Genomic DNA, 18,413 nt, shown 5'->3' on the forward strand with positions numbered 1-18,413 from the left:
GGCCATATGTCTAGGCCTTCTCTTTCATTATCTACTCCCATGTGCACTCCAAATGAAATACAATATGGAGAACCACGTTTTCCTTTCATAATTATGGTGTTTGAGTCTGTTTGAACATATTTTAAATTCATTGTTTGTGGTACATGTTATCTCCCATTAGACAGGTATTGGTTTATGCACTAAATCACTTGGACAAATACAAAGAAAAGTCCAAAAAAAAATTCGTTGAAATTTAAACTTGAGATCTTATGATTTTCAACCAACCACACCCTTGAATGCATAGACATCATTTTTTGTTGCTAGTGTATTTCCAGGTGTCCTTTTTCTTTGTGTTAAACTAAAACTTGTCTTTTACTTAACAATTATCATATTTTTAATAAAGATGATAGCATATTGATTAAGAGGAGTATCTTCTCTTTTGTAGCCATGTGGTGGTTTGAATTAGTGGGGTTCTAGGTTTAACAATAATCACATATTTAATCAAGATGTTAAGTTGAAATTTTTATCTTTTCTTGAGGATTTGTTTAATAATGGTGTTTAGTGGATTTATTTGGTAAATATAGACAATATTCAAAAAACACTCAATTAACATACATTGAAAAGAAAAAAGAAAACAGAAAAGCATCAAAGGATGTGGTGCAATGGATGGTATTGTTCCTCTCTTAATCAGAGATGTCAATTCGTATCATGGATATGAAAATTTTCTTGGTATGAAACGCTTATCCGCGAATGAGACTCTAAGTGGACTCTAATACAAATACTGAACACCGAATTAAAAAAAAAACAGAAAAAATAAACAAACAAATCTAGTAACTATAATTGAAGAGAAACCTCTCATTAATTTGTTTCAAAGAAAATAGGAATGATAATTAATACATATACTAAGTCTTTATTTTATTAGATTTTGATAAAACCAACCACTTACTCATACATGAACAAGACATAAATAAATATAAATATAATGAGAGCACCAAGTAGCCAATTTTGGTACCTATAGATTTATGAAATGAGTTGTCTATAGTTTTCATAATTTGGTGGCCTTTCATTGAACTTCCAATAAGATCACAACTTGTTAGTTCACATGTATAATTTTAAGAGTCACCATCAATTGATTTCAAGAGAATTATTCCTCTCAAAAGTAAGGACTCATAGGAAGTTAGAAGCAAGTAGAGTAAAAGGCGGGTAAAATGCCACTACTCAATAAAGAAAATCTAAATTTGTGCCATCTATTCAATTTCCTTTCTTGGGAAGAGACGGAAAATGTGCTCAATATCTTATGAAGTACTTCAAATCTATCGAAAAAGGATGTGGCAGTAAAAGATCTACAACAAATAACAATTTGAGTTTTTAAAACTACAAATTTATGTTTTGGGAGTTTTGCTTTTTAATGTTATAAAATTATTTTTTTGTCTTTATTAGAATCTAAATTTATGATATAGAATTTGATTCATATATTATGCGTTGCGCTTTTTATCTCTAGATTTAATTCTTTTAAGGCAATTTATGTTTGGAGACTTGAAATTCACATTTCTTAGAATAAAATTAAAATGCCTATTGTACATTCCATTGCAAGTTGCTAGTGGAATCATTCTCAACATGTTCTTTTTCTAAGCTTTGAATTCTTTCTAGAAAGAATAACATAACAAAAGAGGTTTAAAAAGTATATTTGGTCCAAATATTATGCTTATAAAGGTTCTTTTTCCTCAATTATTTTTTTTATCTCAATGTTTATTTATTGGTAATAGTGTTCCCTTGCTTTCTTGAGATTTTTGCAATTTGGTACACATTTAAGGAAGTAGTAATAAATAAATAAATTAACTTCAAAAAATAGTTTCAAATTTAGCTCATGAATAATACTAGGGGAAATCCATTATACAATTCTAAGATTAAAATTAAATAATTTTACCACTATTTGGTCATTTAAAATCTATAGATAACTTCGTTGCGTGGAATTCTAGTATTCTACAACAAATTAAGATAATCTGATAGTATAAAAGTTGATATATATATAATTAATAACTAACTATTTTCCAACATATATTAAAATGAACTAAGCCAAATTTGATGTATTTTTTCAAATAAAAATAATTAAGGAAATGAGAATTGTGAAAGCCAAAACACTAGAATTCAAGATGACAATATCTCTTAATTATTATTAATAATAAATAATAATAATAATAACCTAAAAACTCACTAAATATTCCAATTATATTACACAAAAAAAAAATACATAAAACTAACAAAATACAAATCATAAAATCACCCAAACAAAAAAACAAAACAAAAAAATCAACTCCCACAAATTAAAAAAAAATGACGAAAATACCCTCATGAATAAAGAAAACATAATAGTAGCTTAGAAGAGAAGAGCAAAAGCAAGAGCAACAAATGAAGATAAAACGGCGGGGACGAAGACGGTAGCGTCGGAAGCCGGTGCCGGTGCCGGAGCATCAGCGGCGGCGACGCCTTTTACGGCGGAGATAGCCATTATCGTCATCATCATGACTGCAACAACGAAGATCTTCATGTTAATAGCCTCCATTTTTTTTTCAATTTTGGGGAAAATGTGACTGAAATTTGTAGAGAAATTGTAATGACGGAAGAAATGGAGATTTTGGGAGATTTGTGGGTAAATTGGGGATTTATATATAGCTGAGTAGTGTGTGGTGTTTGTGTGAAAGTGAAGAATAAGTACGGGCAGTTAAGCTGCCCGTTTGAAAATATATCACATGTATGTCACTACACCATAAATAAAAAGTGTGAGATAAAATGAAATTTCATAATATATAAACGTGTCTTTTAATTTGATGATATTTGTGTCTTTCAATTTTTGATATGTATAAGTAGATGCTTAAATTTGTATACAGTTGAATAAATATATACGTTATTTGTGGGTTATGGCATAATAATGTATAACGTATATGACATCAAATGTCATGTAGGATATCGTCAAGTGGCCCAAGGGCTCCCTTTCTTTAATAATATAAGGTAAACTTTGAAAAGTAACACGTTTCCGACAGACAATTAATCCATAATATCATCCATCATAAAGGACGTATCTATCTGCAAATACTCAAACTTGAAGGACATAAATGTTTGTTGAAATAAAATTAAAAGGCATTTTTTCAAATATATTATATACATGTAAAATTACAGCATAATACAAACTCCAAAATATTTCCTTTAATTTTGTCTCATCTTATATTTATGCCCTCAATTTTTTGAGGTGCATAATTAGACATTTAAATTTGAATAGATTTTTATATGAAAAATCATGTTCTACACGATATTTTACATATCTGCTTGTTCAAATTTATATTTACGTATCTACTTAAGCACATTCAAAATTAGATGACATAAATATTAATTAAAACTAGATTAAAGAATATATTTATGTATTATGAATACAATTATTATTTCCTACATCCTAATTGATCGTAAACCAAATGTATTAGCATGTAAAAATATATTGCTCAACGATTTGACCATTTGCTTAGACATATATTATAGATACTTTTATGGCTAATAAATTCACAATCAAATATGTCTAGGGCAAATCAGTGTATCGATTGTCTAAGGATATATAATCATGAATAGTTTTTAGTACTACAAAATAATGTCAAATTTAAAATTTCAAAATATCAATTATCAACAATAATTAGCTTAACAAAATGTATATTTAATTAAAAAAAATTAAAAAGTATACCAAGTCAAAACGATCCGAATATTATAAAACGAAAGAAACATATATAATGCATGTAATGTCAAATTTAAAATTTCAAAATATCAATTATCAACAATAAGATTAGCTTAACAAAATGTATATTTAATTTATTTTTTTAAAAAAGTATACCAAGTCAAAACGATTCAAATAATATAAAACGAAAGAAGTATATATAATTCATGTAATGTCAAATTTAAAATTTTCAAAATATCAATAATAAAATTAATTTAACAGGATATACATTTAATTAAAAAAATTAAAAAGTATACCAAGTCAATATGATCCGAGTAATATGAAACGGAAGAAGTAAACTGTGACAGCAAATAAAGGATAGGCTGCCCGCTGCCCAAAATTTGACAGAGTGTACAAACAGCGATTTATAAAGTACAGCTTTTATTTAAATAAAAAATGAAAATATAATCTAAGAATTTTTTTTTTAAAAAATACTAGTGGGTCACCACCTCAAAGCTGTCTTATTAACAACACTTTTTATTTTTTATTTTATTTTTTAGAATTTATTTATGTATTTTCTATCAGTAATTTTGTTTTGAGGTCCGTTTTGAAAGTAAAACACTCCCTATTAAAAATACAACTCATTAAAATGCGTAATTAAAGATAAATGAGTATTAATCGTTCCATCGTAATATTTGACGTTCACTTTGTGAAAGGTAGTATAAATAGGCAAATAAAAAGTAGGTATGAGTTGGTATTTTTTTGACGTTTTGTTAATTGTAATTATTTATTTTTTGAATATATATATGATAAAAGAGTGTGTGAACAGTACATGCGCATGCCACATAAATATTAGAAAAATAAAAAAGTTGAAATTTAAAAAATAGGAATGTGAACATAAATTCAAATATAATAAAATGTAAATTTTTTAAAACAAAACAAATTCAAAAAACTTATAATTTAATTGATCTATTGTTACTTGGTCGTTTTCTAGATGTTGAATGCTTTGAATATTAACCAAAAATATTAGTACTATTGTTATTATTAGGAAAGGTATATATTATCAATAGAAAAGTCTTTTATGTTTATTCAGAATTCGATATTTATATTAGGGTTTGATTAAATTTTGAATTCGTAATATAACGTTGATCTTTCATAGTCATATTGATGGATAAAATATTTTCTAACAAAGATAACTTTATATTAACTATCAAGTAGAGCTTAAATTTTATTATTTTTTTATAAAAAATGAAAAAATATTTACAACTGTATCGTTAGAACAGTGGGTAACAATAGAAAAGTCATTATGTTTCATCACTCAATTAGTTAGGCTGTAACACCACATAATACATTATGCACTTTAATTAGTGTAATGTAAATGTAGAAATGGTAATTCATTAAATTTGGCAAGAAAATTAAGAGTCGCATCAAAATAATTAATGCATCCATAAGTCAAAGAAACTTTTAATCTACCAAAAATAATGATGAAACTAAAAATCTCATTAAAACTATTCAATATTTAATTATATATTCAACAACTATTTTTTGAATGATTTACACTAATATGCTGAATCAATATAAATAGGGATCTCCATTTTCACATAATTCCAGATTAATTATCGCCATAATTTTGGGGTTTTTAAAAGACTATTCGTCTAATCATATTGGTCTCAATATTATACTCGTTCTGTTCATTTTTATTTATCACAGTTTAACTTGGCATATCCATTAAAAAAACAATTATTAATAGAAGTATTTTATCAAATTATTTCTATTAAATGATGTTTAGTATTAGGTCTTGGAAAAATGATTTGAAGAATAAGTATTTAACACTGAGGGTAAAACATGAAAAAATAATTGTTTTTCTTGATCAGTCAAATATAACAAATAAAAATGAAAATATATTTTAGAAATAAGAAATCTATTTTAGAAATAAGTGACAAGTAAAAGAAACGGAGGAATATTTGATTCATATATAGACATTCAAGTTCTAATTTATTTTAATACTCATATAAATACAACACGATCAAACAAAATCACAAAAAACAAGAGCTCATTGCTTAATTAATATATTTTTATTATCATAAAATTTCCTTCTTCTTCTGCCTTTACTTTTTTTTGTTTTTATATCTTAAAGCAAACCCCTTTAATTTGTGCAATTTTACTTACAAGGCAACCTTTAGAAAAAAAATTCTTTTGATTGTTTTTTTCAAACAAAAGGGTAGTTAGGAAATGACACTAAAGTTGCAATTTATGCTCCAATTTTTTTCAAAAAGAAGGGTTCCCACTCTACACATGAATTATATACTCATATTTCTTGATATTTGTTTTATATGCCAATTTATACATCTATGGTCTATATATTGTGTGAATATATAGAGTTCCATGATTAGTCACTTGTAACATTATATATATACCGAAGATCGTGGTAGAGATCATATTTCTGATTAAGTCCTGAGAATGAAATCACTTCTCTACTTTGGTAGAGTGTTTTATCCCATAAAGTAAAGTTTATTTCCAAAGTAAAGAGGATAATGAAGAAAAAATAAAGAGTAACTTGTAACAATAATTCTTGAATTCAACTCCAAATATATATATATCATGTTTTAGATTTTTATTTTTTTTGTGGTGATTTTAGATTTTAAAAAATTACCCAATGTACATCTTAACCTATTAATTTGTGGGTAAAATTATTTCAAATTTTGAATGATAATGTTCATGAGCAAAGGTAAGATAATTGCATATGATAATGTTCTTTTTACGTGTTTAAACATAATAATTACAATCATGCATGTCAAATTATGAACGATATCAAATTAATTAACAGTCATCCTTAGTAGTATTTTTTAAAAAAACTTTCTTTAAAGATTAATCTTTTGTTTTCTTCCTTTTAAAAATAAAATAAATTTAGTCTTTTGCTTTTCCTCCCTTTCAAATTAAAGTTTCAACAACAAAGACTTCTCCACCTTTTGTCAATTTTGCAAATTAAAGTTAGCTCAATTATAACGTTTGATTATTCTTCCAAGATTAACTACATATTGACCGTTGAGAAATATAATGCAAATATTACTATCGTAGATTTTTCGAAATCTCTTATTAAAAATTTAAGTAAAATCAAAGCAATGTTATCAAAATATATACTAAAAATAATATTTTTTTATCAATCCTTAAAAGTTTTAACATATATATATATAGAAATTTTAATTTTTGTTCCATGCATGCATGATTAGTTTACCTAACGAGGGACCAATAGTTGTGTTTAATTGCAAGTCAAGTTTGTACCAAACACTCCAAATTTAATTTCTATTCTCAAGTTGATTTTTATATCTACCGGTCAATAAAAAAATGTTCGTTTAATTAATTAGGATAATGACTCTCTAGCTAATTAAATCTTACTTGTATTATTTTTCAAACTCAATATCTATCTCTAAATTTAACTCAACCATTATCAAGTTAAGAATTATGTGCATGTTATGTATAATCTAGAGTAGACAACTTTACATAGTCAAAATATTTTATACAAATTAATTAGTGTAACTAGATATATTCATTTGGTTATAGAAACCCTAATTCTATACCATATATTAGTGAGAATATATTACACTAAACAATATTAGGGCTTGATAAAAAAATCTCCATTTTAAGTGATTCTTGTTAAATCCTTATAATTATTTCCCAAAATGTTTCATTGCGAATCACTCAAACATTTGTGTTATAAAATATGTTTTTCATCGTATTCCCACTGAACCAACTCATTCGAAAAACACATGGTGGAAAACATATTCCCACTAAAATAATGACAATAGCCATTGAATATGTTGTCTTATTTTCTCACTAATTGTATTCAATTGCGGTTCAAGCTAATTAGTGGCCTAAAGCCAAAAATCAACCATAGCCTAATTTTTCATTATTTTTTTATTTTTGAGATGCAATGTTATTTCTTTCTTTTTAATAAAAAAAACTTTATGTTTTTTATGGTCTTAAGCTAAAGATATATATATCCAAAACATCTTTTAATCTTGTGGTGTAAAACATATCATGTGGAGGTTAAATTTAAAAATTGACAAAAAAGACAGAAATATTTTTTAATGTTTCGAAATGAACTAAAAAAAATAAAAGATATAATATATTATTTTGTTAAAAAGGGCTTATAATAATTTTATTATTACTAAAAAAAAATTGGCCTTCAAATTTTGGAGCCTAAGTTAGATGCCTCATTTTAAAAGGTATTGAATTGATTGTATTCAATCAAAATATCTATGAAAAAATCGATGAACAATAATGATATTTTAGAAGTGATATAGTGTTTGTTTCATGACCATCCATCGGAATCAATATAATGTAGGTCTCCCACTTTTTTTTTTCTTTCAAAAACCAACAAAACATCAACTTTTTATAATAAGCCTAGATGATATATGTAAAATATATTCCATATAATTTTATATGACTAGCAAATTAATATATACCTTTAAAAAGTTTGAGAAACAACCAAATGGAATAATGAATACTACAAGGACATGCATGTGTATCAAAGGGTCCCCATATTGCAATTATTATTATTTATTACATGTCTTCTACTAAAAAAAAAATTCTTTGTTTCACCTTTTTGTGGGGGTCATCAAGAGAGTGTGTGAGATGGGTGAATATATATATAAGTTGAACATGGAGTTGTATGAAACAATTTCCTTGAAAGTTCCCAACACATATCAATTATTAGATACACATGATTAATTAATTGAGAAACTACCAAAATTATATTCATATTAGTGAACTAATATTATTAGAGAGTCATCGTCTGGTGAAAAAGACTTTGTAATTTTGATCATGGATTTGGGCAAAAGAACTTTGCATGGGATCATGGTCGAATCCTTTTATAAATGATAAGAGAGAAAGTTGATAATGATAGACGACATATTGAAAGAAATTCAATTCCAAGAAAGAAGTAAGCAAACGACCGTCTCAACATCTAACTAACTAGTTCCATAGTTTCGTTGCACCCCTAGACGTTTCACCGAACATTTCACCGGGGGTCATTTAGTAATATCTACATCAATAGTAAGAACTGAACTCACAACTTTTTATCTATAGACTTAGACATATTTTAGCATTCAACTAACCATCATCAAGAAATCAAAACATTACAAATTCAAAACTCCATGAGGCTCAAAATGACAACTTAAGACTTGAGCTAAGTTTGAAACCCTAAGCCCAAATTTTCTTCTCTTAACCTAACCCTAGCCCATTCCCAAGCCCAAAACCCAAGCCCAAACTCAACAAAACATTTAGGCCCAACTCATTTTGATGATTCATTTGGGCTCAACTTTGAGTAATTTTTCTCCACAAACTCCCAAAAGTCTTCATCCATCACTTAGAGGGAGTGAAACACATCTAGTCGTCCATTCAATATCCAATGGCCAAGATTTGCCTCACTTTAAATCTACTTAAATAAACCCCCACCCCACCCCCTTAAAAAAGGAAAAAAAAAAGTTGAAAAATTACTTAAAACCAGAAAACTGTGGGAGGGGAAAGAAAAGGAGGTTAGAGAGTAGCAAAAAGACAGAAAGATTATCTACTGTAAAGAAGACAAAGTGCACCTGTTTTTTGAGGAAAATTCAAGAACCCCATTTCATTTTAATGGAAAAAGAGATGATCTTTGAATACATATTGGAATTTTGTTAGGAAAAAATCATTGAATTCTTCAATAAAAATCTCATCTTTTTTAGAGTTACTGTGGATATTCAAGAAGAAGAAGATTGTTTCTTTGTAAAGTTCCTATCTTTTGTTTGTTTATTTCAATCTTTATGTGTTTTTTCCACTTCTTACTTGAGATTTTGGTTATGTTGTTACAGAGTCAAATCTGATTTGGAGTATCTAAACCATAGATCTTGAGGTCAGTCTTTGTTTTCTTGTTTTTACTGTTTCAAAATCTAGTCTTTTTCTTCAATTTGTGGTTGATATGTCAATTTGATTTTGTGGGGTTGTTGCAGATATGGATAAATTACAGTGGGGAAACAGAAAAAGACTTAGGTGTTTTAAGGTGAAAGATTCAACTTCAAATGGGAAATCTGATGGAGGAAGAGGTCTTGTGGTGAAGAAGAAAATCACATCTAGAGTTGTTGATAATAACAAGGAATCTGGTCATCTTCCTCTTCCTATGACTTCACCTCATAGGCTTAACAGGTAACCAAAAAAATCATATTTTTGATTGTTAAGAAAACTTGAGATTGAAGATTGAGGGGAAAAAATGCCTCATTTGTGTTAAAGATTTGATTTTTATGTCAAATTATGACTACTTTTGGTTTCTTTAGATGTTGTTTGGTAGAGATTTCTTGTATATGTCCAGATTTTGATGCAAAGAATCATTCTTTGATTGCATAGGTGTTTTAATAAGTTTTTTGTATATCAAATTGAGCTGTATCTGTCCTGAATTACGCTATTTGATGTCTTACTTGTACATTAGAAGGAAAGGAAGTTTCAAAGTTTTCGACTTTATGTTAGGTTGGGATTGGTTTGTAAACACATTAGATGTGAAGTTAGTGAAGCATAGGTTGTTTTGGAGCTGGTAATTATACTTGAGAATGAATCAGATTGTTTCTGGTGAAGCTGTTACTTCGAATTTCAGTCGTTGATTTACTGATTTTCGTAGTTTTTGTAAGGGACTAGAGGTGTTTCCTGTTGTGGTGTTTTACCTTTGAGCACAATATTGCTGTTTGATTCCCGAAAAGTAAAAGATTGTAGTACTACAATTTGGTGGTTCTTGTTTTGGCAGGGATTTGGGTGTGAATAGATCTAACGCAAATGAGCACCGTAAGACATCAGTGTCATCTCCCGAGAAGGAGGATCGATATTATACGACGAGAGGGTCGGTAGGCGTGGACGATAGTAGCAAGTTGTTGATGGAACCAAGGGAGGAAAAGAAAAAGATGGTTTGGCCAAAATTGCTCATCACATTGTCAAGTAAAGAAAAAGAAGAGGATTTTATGGCCATGAAAGGTTGCAAACTTCCTCAAAGGCCTAAGAAAAGGGCTAAGTTGACACAAAGAACCATTCTTGTAAGTCATGTGTTATCCAAGAATTGAAAACTTTGTCATTTAAATATTTCTTGATTCTTTCCAAGTTAAACAAGTCTCTTTATCTTGTTGTGTGCAGTTGGTGCAACCAGGTACATGGTTGCAAGATTTGTGCCAAGAAAGGTATGAAGTGAGAGAGAAGAAGACCTCTAAGAAGGTAATACACCTCCTCTCCTCTTATTACACGCACCCGTGTCAGATCCTTCAAAAATGCACTACTTTACGTTTGGAGGATCACATGCACCCGTGTCAGATCCTCCACTCCAAAAATGCACTACTTTACTATTGGAGGATCCAACACACACCCGTGTGAGATCCTCCAAAAATGCATTACTCTACTTTTGGAGGATCCAACACGCACATGATAGTTCTTGACGAGGGTGTATTCTATTATTATAACAGTGTTGTGATGTTATTTTCAGAAACCGCGAGGATTGAAAGCTATGGGAAGCATGGAAAGTGATTCAGAATGAAATGTGGTGATGATAAGTGTGAGTTAAGGAAACAAAGATAGTGTCAGTGTAAAGCCAAGATTGATTTTTGGGAATTATTTTGGGATAGTTGAAGATGAAGTGAGCAGAAGATGGAAAGAAACATTTGGATCTTTTGTACTTTATTTTTTGGGGGGTAGAGAAGGAAAGAAAAATTGTGTATTTTGGCATATTATTTTTCTTAATATTAGCTCACCTTTGGAAAATGAATGCTTCATTTTTTTTGTGTTCTTATTGCATACATATTTGTGTATTGGAAATTGATGTTTCCCTTCTTATTTTTTTAGCTTTTCCTTATTCTTTAGATACTCAAAAGTGTAGTCGCATGACATAGGGCTCGAAGTTGTGACCTAAGATACAAGTCCCTCAATCTAAACTTCATGGCATAGGGATCAAAGTTGTGACCTAAGATACAAGTCCCTCAATCTTGGCTAGTTGAGCTAAGCTATGTAGAATGATGTATTCTACGTATTAGATCGTATAATATTATTGTAGCATATGTGTTAGTTTACATGATATACATATATTGTATCATTTCACTTACAACTAGTTTTTAGTTTTGTGCTTGTTTATATATATAAAATACGTAACAGATTTGAAAAAGTTATTTTCTTCATTTTTGGTCCCTCCATGATTTGTACAATTTTGTTTGGTTCTTGTGGTATCCAACAAGGAAAAAAACTAACATCCAACTAAGTATGTTTAGTATTCAATTAATTGAAGTGTGCTCTTATTATTTTGTACTAATGAATTTTATTCAAGCTTGACAAATCATTAGCTCTTTAATCATGTGTTATATTGAGGTATTTATAATTGTAATTTTTCAATTGAATTGTATATAAGTGTAATAACAAGCGAGTATTTGTTAAGTAACCTAAAAAAGATAGTTTGATGCATGATGTATTCGTGTTAATATAGGGTTTTAGGAAAATTTACATAGAAATGAACTTTACTAATTATTTTCACACAATTATTATTTTGTACCATTTCTTCAAATTCTCCTTCTTTATTTTAAGCAATTTACCTAAAGATACTCTTGAAGATAAAAATTGAAATGAAAACTTCAACTATAACTTAACACGAATACAAATATGAGATTAGTGATTACACTGCAAGACACATGTTCTCTCATGCATTTTGAACATGTGTGCTATATCATTTTCTTTAGTAAGACTAGTTTGTTGATGTTTAATGCAAATTTATTTATTTTTAATTCAAATCAAACTCAAATGTTCATCAAATGGGAGGGAGGAGAAGGGGGTGAGAAAAAAAAATATTATTAAGGAAAAATATGTCCTCTCATGCATTTTGAATATGTGTGCTAAATTAACTTTTCTAGTAAAATTAGTTTGTTGGCATTAAATACAAATTTGTTCTTTTTTAAAAATCATATTAGACTCAAACAGTGTTTTAAAAGGCGGGGTGTTTTACTTAGTATAGGGCGAGGTGTAAGCCTTGAGACATGGGGCCTAAGCCCTATGGATCTTTAAAGTTTTAATTTATAATATAGTATAATAATAATCTAATAACACAAAATTATAAAAGTACATCAATAGTTTGAAATAACTACAAGCATGATTAAGAAAACTCATAGAAAATAAAATTTCTAACATGACTATACAAGTGTAAATAATCTAATATCTTAACTTTCTAATAATAAAAGAACCATTATTTCTAAAACTATTTTTTTTTATCATTTTCCTCCCTTAAAGAAAATAATCAATAAAACTTACTAGTATTATAGTAAAAACATCACTCCATCATGAATAAAATTAAAATCACTTTCAAATAGTTAATAAAATATGATAATTTTGAGACATATGACAAAACCATGAAACCAATGATAAGTGAAAAAGTAAAATTTCGCTAAGTATTTTTAAAAGAAATATTAGGTAATATATAATCACCTTCACAATGTTAACAAATAATAAAGATGTGATACTACAACTTGTTATTTTGAGTTACTCTCAATCTTCTTATCTCTATAAATTAAAAAATTATTACGTATCATTCATTTATTTAAGAATTTATGAGGGTCAACAATGTTAATTAAAGATTTTAACACATAATATGTGTAAGATCTATTAGGCGAGCTCCAAACGTTGGGCATTGGACGTACTTAGTATTATTTATCAAGCAAAAATATATCCTCTTGAATATGGGTGCTACACCAACATCTCTAGTAATCCTAGTTTGTTGATCTTGAATGCAAACTTTAATTTAGTCAAAACTTCTCTATATAGTTTTGTTTGATATTATATTAGATGTTAAACAATGAAATAATTTTTAAATATATGTGAATCACGCTTGAATATAATCTATCTAGAAAAAAAATTACATCTAATTTGAGTCGCATATATCCTATATACATATATCTAAGTGTACTATATATATATATCTGACAAAATAAATATAATACGAAAGATATTTTTTAAAAAAAATTAAAATAAAGATACGTAATTAAATCTTAAACTAATAAATTTGTGTTGTTTAATCCTTGTATAATATCTCAATTGCAAACAACAAAAATTTCTATCAAAATACCAAATCGAACCCTCACCAATAAAATGAGAATTCAAACAACAAACCAATTGAGCTACTAAAATTTCCTCGAAACTTCTATATCAGTCCATTGGGAAAATCTTTTTTAAAATATGCACAAGTGTTATGAGGTAATAAATTAATACAATGGGAAGGGAAAAAAACAACCCAACAAAACCAAGAAAACTCATCTAGCCATCCATTCAACATCCAATGGCCAAGATTTGTCTCACTTAAATCTACTCAAATACCCCCTTATCCCCACCACCCCCACCCCCTCCCCCACGCTCCTTAAAAAAGAAAAAAAGAAGAAGGGAAAATTACAAAAAACCAGAAAACAGTGGGAAGGAAAAGAAAAGGGGGTTAGAGAGTAGCAAAAAGACACAAAGATCAACACTTGTATAGAAGACAAGTGCACCTGTTTTGAGGAAAATTCAAGAACCTCATTTCATATTTAGGGGAAAAAGAGATGATCTTTGTATATATATTGGAAAACTCATTGAATTTTTCAATAAAAATCTCATCTTTTTAATAGTCACTAAGGCTAAACAAGAAGGAGAAGAAGAAACGATGATCTCTTTGTAAATTTACTATCTTTTTGTTTGTTTGTTTCAATCTTTATGTGTTTTTTCAGTTCTTATATGAGATTTTGGCTAATGGGTGTTGATTTTTTTATGTTGTTGCAGAGTCTTTTGATAAAATCTGGCTGAGAGTATCAGTATCTAACCCATAGATCTTGAGGTCAGTCTTTTTACTGTTTCAAAATCTAGTTTTTTTGTTCAGTTTCTTGTTAATATCTGAGTTTGATTTTGTGGGGTTGTTGTAGATATGGATAAATTACAGTGGGGAAACAGAAAAAGACTTAGGTGTTTTAAGGTGAAAGATTCAACTTCAAATGGGAAATCTGATGGAGGAAGAAGTCTTGTGGTGAAGAAGAAAATTACATCTAGAGTTGTTGATAATAACAAGGAATCTGGTCATCTTCCTCTTCATGTGTCTTCTCCTCATAGGCTTAACAGGTAACCAAAAAAAATCACATTTTTGATTGTTAAGAAAACTTAAGAGTGAAGATTGAGGGGGGAAAATGCCTCATTTGTGTTAAAAGATTTGATTTTTATGTCAAATTATGACTACTTTTGGTTTCTTTAGATGCTGTTTGGTTGAGACTTGTTGTACATATCAAGATTTTGATGTAAAAACTCATTCTTTGATTGTGTTTTGGGGTTTTGGTAAGTCCATTGTATGGAAAATTGATTTGTTGGTTTTTTGTGTATCAAATTGAGCTGTATCTGTCCTGAATTACGCGACGATTTGATGTCTTATATGTAGTTATGTACATTAGAAGGAAAGGAAGTTCAAAGTTTTCGACTTTAGGTTTGGTTGGGATTGGTTTGTAAACACATTAGATGTGAAGATTGGTTGTTTTGGAGCTGGTAATTATACTTGAGAATGAACCAGATTGTTTCTGGTGAAGCTATTACTTCAAATTTCAGTCCGGCATATCCAATTCATCATTTAACATATCTTGTGCTGAATTGTAGTTCTCTACCGGTTTTTCAACCTCATATACCAGTTTTCCTGTTGTGGTGTTTTCCCTTATGAGCACAATATTGCTGTTTATTGAAGATTCCAAGTCTTAAAACAGAAAAATTCATCGATTTGGTTACCCAAAATGTAAAAGATTGTAGTACTACAGTTTCAGTTATTGATTTGCTGATTTTCTTAGTTTTTGTAAGGGACTAGAGGTATTTCCTGTTGTGGTGTTTTACCTTTTGAGCACAATATTGCTGTTTACTAGAAGATTCCAAGTCTTAAAACGGAAAAATTCGTCGATTTGGTTACTTGAAAAGTAAATGATGGCTGTACTACAATTTCAGTCATTGATTTGCTGATTTTCTTAGTTTTTACAAGGGTCTAGAGGTATTTCCTGTTGTGGTGTTTTACCTTTTGAGAACAATATTGCTGTTTTTTTTTTGAAGATTTCAAGTCTTAAAACTGAAAAATTCATTGATTTGGTTACCTGAAAAGTACACGATTGTAGTACTAAAATTTGGTGGTTCTTGTTTTGTCAGGGATTTAGGTGTGAATAGTTCTAACGCAAATGAGCATCGTAAGATATTAGTGTCATCCCCTGAGAAGGAGGACCGGTATTATACGACGAGAGGGTCGGTAGGCGTGGACGATAGTAGCAAGTTGTTCATGGAAGCAAGGGAGGAAAAGAAAAAGATGGTTTGGCCAAAATTGGTCATCACATTGTCAAGTAAAGAAAAAGAAGAAGATTTTATGGCAATGAAAGGTTGCAAGCTTCCTCAAAGGCCTAAGAAAAGGGCTAAGTTGACACAAAGAACCATTCTTGTAAGTCTCTTTACTTCAAATTCAAAATGTGTGATCCAAGAATTGGACTTTTGTCATTTAAATATTTCTTGATATGTTGTGTGTAGTTGGTGCAACCAGGTACATGGTTGCAAGATTTGTGCCAAGAAAGGTATGAAGTGAGAGAGAAGAAGACCTCTAAGAAGGTATTGCGCTCGCTCTCTTTTATTATACGCACTCGTGTCAGATCCTCTATAAATGCACTATTCTACTTTTGGAGGATTCCTGTCTCGCACCCGTTTCAGATCCTCCAAAAATGCACTACTCTACTTTTGGAGGATAGCATGCACTTGTGTCAGATCCTCATATACACTACTTTTGAAGGATCCAACATGAACTCATGTCAGATCCTCCTAAAATGAACTACCCTACTTTTGGAGGATCGCACGTACCTGTGCCAGATCCTCCAAATGTACACTACTTTTGGTGGATCCAACACGCACCCGTGACAGATCCTTCAAAATACACTACTCTACTTTTGGAGGATCGCATGCACTCGTGTCAGATTCTTCAAAAAATGCACTACTCCTTCTGAAAGATCGTACACACTCGTGTTAGATCTTCCAAAAATGCACTGCTTTTGGAGGATACAAAACGCACTTGTCGTTTGAGCAACATATATAGTTCTTGACAAGGGTGTCTTTTACTATTATAATAACATATTATGATGTTATTTTTTGGTGCAGAAACCAAGAGGATTGAAAGCTATGGGAAGCATGGAAAGTGATTCAGAGTGAAAATGTGGTGAAGATAAGAGGAGGAAAGAAAATTGTGTAGTTTGGCATATTAATAGTATATTTTGCTTTTTTAATTTTAGCTTCATCTTTGGAAAATGAATACTTTTTTTAGGGGTTCTTATTTTATAGCATATAAATGTTCAATGATGTTATCCTTTATTTAGCTTTTCCTTTTTTTGCCATCATTCCTTTTTCATTATATTTTCCTATTTCTTCTCATTTTTAACCTCTCTATGAACACTTCAATTTCATTAAACATTTTGGTATATATGTGTTTAAGTATGTCTTTTATACTTGAGAAAATTGAAAATAGATTTGTCTTTGAATAAACTTTTTACAATTTGATTTCATCATGTATATGTTGATTGTTAGATGAAAAACTACCAAAGTATGTGAGATTTGTGTGAAAAGATTATTTGGTGGAATTAATGAAACATGCTTTAAAGGGATCAACTTAAATTTGTGACTTTATGTTACTATATATACCCTTAAAAAACAACATTTATGTCATCTACTTTCCATGCCTTTTTTTTCTCGATTTCGAATCTGAAACCTCTAATTAACGAGAACAAATATGTACATACATAAGTGTTAGAACTTTATTGTAAAAAAACACACATTATAATAGCATTTTTCTACCACAAGTATTTGGAATTGGACTTAATAATCTATACCAATTCTTCTCCTACACAATTCACTTTACTAGCCCAATCACCTGCATCTGCATGCATATATATATTTTAAAAAACATATAACATAACTAGTGACATTATAACTAAGGTTTAATACATAATTATGTGTTCTTCAAAATTTGGCTTCAGCTGATATTTATGTCATCTAACTTTTTGTATGAAGACTTTTGTTCAAGTATTCATGACATATGTTTTGTTCTGACATAGAAATATATGGATCTTGATCCTAATTGAATTCTAAAAATTAGTCCATGAGTAACTAAAGTTAAACAAACAGATATACATGTCCGATGGTAGAGTTAGAATTTTGACAAAAGAGTGTCAAAATATAAATAAGTGAAATCACATACCAGTCAGAGACACCCTTCAAATATATGTGGCTTAGTTACTACATATATCCGACGTAGCATAATACATGTAAGTCACGTATGAGGCCAAGTAGGATAGGTGTGTCTACTTGTTCAACTCTATACAAATTTAAATGTCTATTTGTGTACACTCAAATTTGGAGGACATAGATATTAGATAAGGTCAAATTAAAAGGTACATTTATATATTATGCCAAAAAAAATAAAAATTCATGCTAGCTAGTAACACACACATATTTTATTTGCATGCAAATAGGTTATTATAATTTCAAGTTTCAATTTACGTGACGTAATTTAATGGACGTGGGAGTTTTAAGAAAACAATTGAATTGTATTGTTGAAACTCGGGGTCATAATAAGCATATCTGGAATATTTGTATGATTATAAAAGCTTCTAATTAAGGAGTAAAAATAAAAGTTTAAAGTTAAATACTTTCAAATGAAAGATTAATATGCATGAAAATT

At 29.2% G+C, this 18,413-nt stretch overlaps 3 protein-coding genes across 3 annotated transcripts; 2 read left to right on the forward strand and 1 right to left on the reverse strand.

The window, feature by feature from the left end:
* Positions 1-2,121: 2,121 nt before the first annotated feature.
* LOC125837225 (arabinogalactan protein 13-like) lies at positions 2,122-2,585 on the reverse strand. The gene has a single exon (XM_049516384.1). It carries the CDS (start codon positions 2,540-2,542, stop codon positions 2,357-2,359), a length of 186 nt encoding a protein of 61 aa, XP_049372341.1. The 5' UTR covers positions 2,543-2,585; the 3' UTR covers positions 2,122-2,356.
* Positions 2,586-9,140: 6,555 nt separating this feature from the next.
* On the forward strand, positions 9,141-11,452 carry LOC125836966 (uncharacterized). Its single transcript, XM_049516111.1, has 6 exons — positions 9,141-9,439; positions 9,526-9,566; positions 9,664-9,856; positions 10,446-10,728; positions 10,826-10,903; positions 11,169-11,452. The coding sequence occupies exons 3-6, from the start codon at positions 9,666-9,668 to the stop codon at positions 11,217-11,219; spliced, it is 603 nt and encodes a 200-aa protein (XP_049372068.1). The 5' UTR covers positions 9,141-9,439; positions 9,526-9,566; positions 9,664-9,665; the 3' UTR covers positions 11,220-11,452.
* A 2,993-nt stretch (positions 11,453-14,445) lies between these two features.
* On the forward strand, positions 14,446-17,066 carry LOC125836957 (uncharacterized). Its single transcript, XM_049516103.1, has 5 exons — positions 14,446-14,519; positions 14,605-14,797; positions 15,851-16,133; positions 16,220-16,297; positions 16,838-17,066. Exons 2-5 carry the CDS (start codon positions 14,607-14,609, stop codon positions 16,886-16,888), a joined length of 603 nt encoding a protein of 200 aa, XP_049372060.1. The 5' UTR covers positions 14,446-14,519; positions 14,605-14,606; the 3' UTR covers positions 16,889-17,066.
* The last annotated feature ends 1,347 nt before the right edge of the window (positions 17,067-18,413 follow it).

This window comes from Solanum verrucosum, unplaced genomic scaffold, assembly GCF_900185275.1.
Source record: "Solanum verrucosum unplaced genomic scaffold, falcon-dt-bn FXZP01000284.1, whole genome shotgun sequence".
In the NCBI taxonomy this organism is placed as follows: domain Eukaryota; kingdom Viridiplantae; phylum Streptophyta; class Magnoliopsida; order Solanales; family Solanaceae; genus Solanum; species Solanum verrucosum.

Excerpts from the sequence above, each read along its gene's own strand:
- LOC125837225 (XM_049516384.1), bottom strand. The coding sequence starts at position 2,542 with ATGGAGGCTATTAACATGAAGATCTTCGTTGTTGCAGTCATGATGATG.
- LOC125836966 (XM_049516111.1), top strand. The coding sequence starts at position 9,666 with ATGGATAAATTACAGTGGGGAAACAGAAAAAGACTTAGGTGTTTTAAG. Across the intron at positions 9,857-10,445 it reads TCACCTCATAGGCTTAACAG|GGATTTGGGTGTGAATAGAT; the intron begins GTAACCAAAAAA and ends TTGTTTTGGCAG. Across the intron at positions 10,904-11,168 it reads AGAAGAAGACCTCTAAGAAG|AAACCGCGAGGATTGAAAGC; the intron begins GTAATACACCTC and ends TGTTATTTTCAG.
- LOC125836957 (XM_049516103.1), top strand. The coding sequence starts at position 14,607 with ATGGATAAATTACAGTGGGGAAACAGAAAAAGACTTAGGTGTTTTAAG. Across the intron at positions 14,798-15,850 it reads TCTCCTCATAGGCTTAACAG|GGATTTAGGTGTGAATAGTT; the intron begins GTAACCAAAAAA and ends TTGTTTTGTCAG. Across the intron at positions 16,298-16,837 it reads AGAAGAAGACCTCTAAGAAG|AAACCAAGAGGATTGAAAGC; the intron begins GTATTGCGCTCG and ends TTTTTGGTGCAG.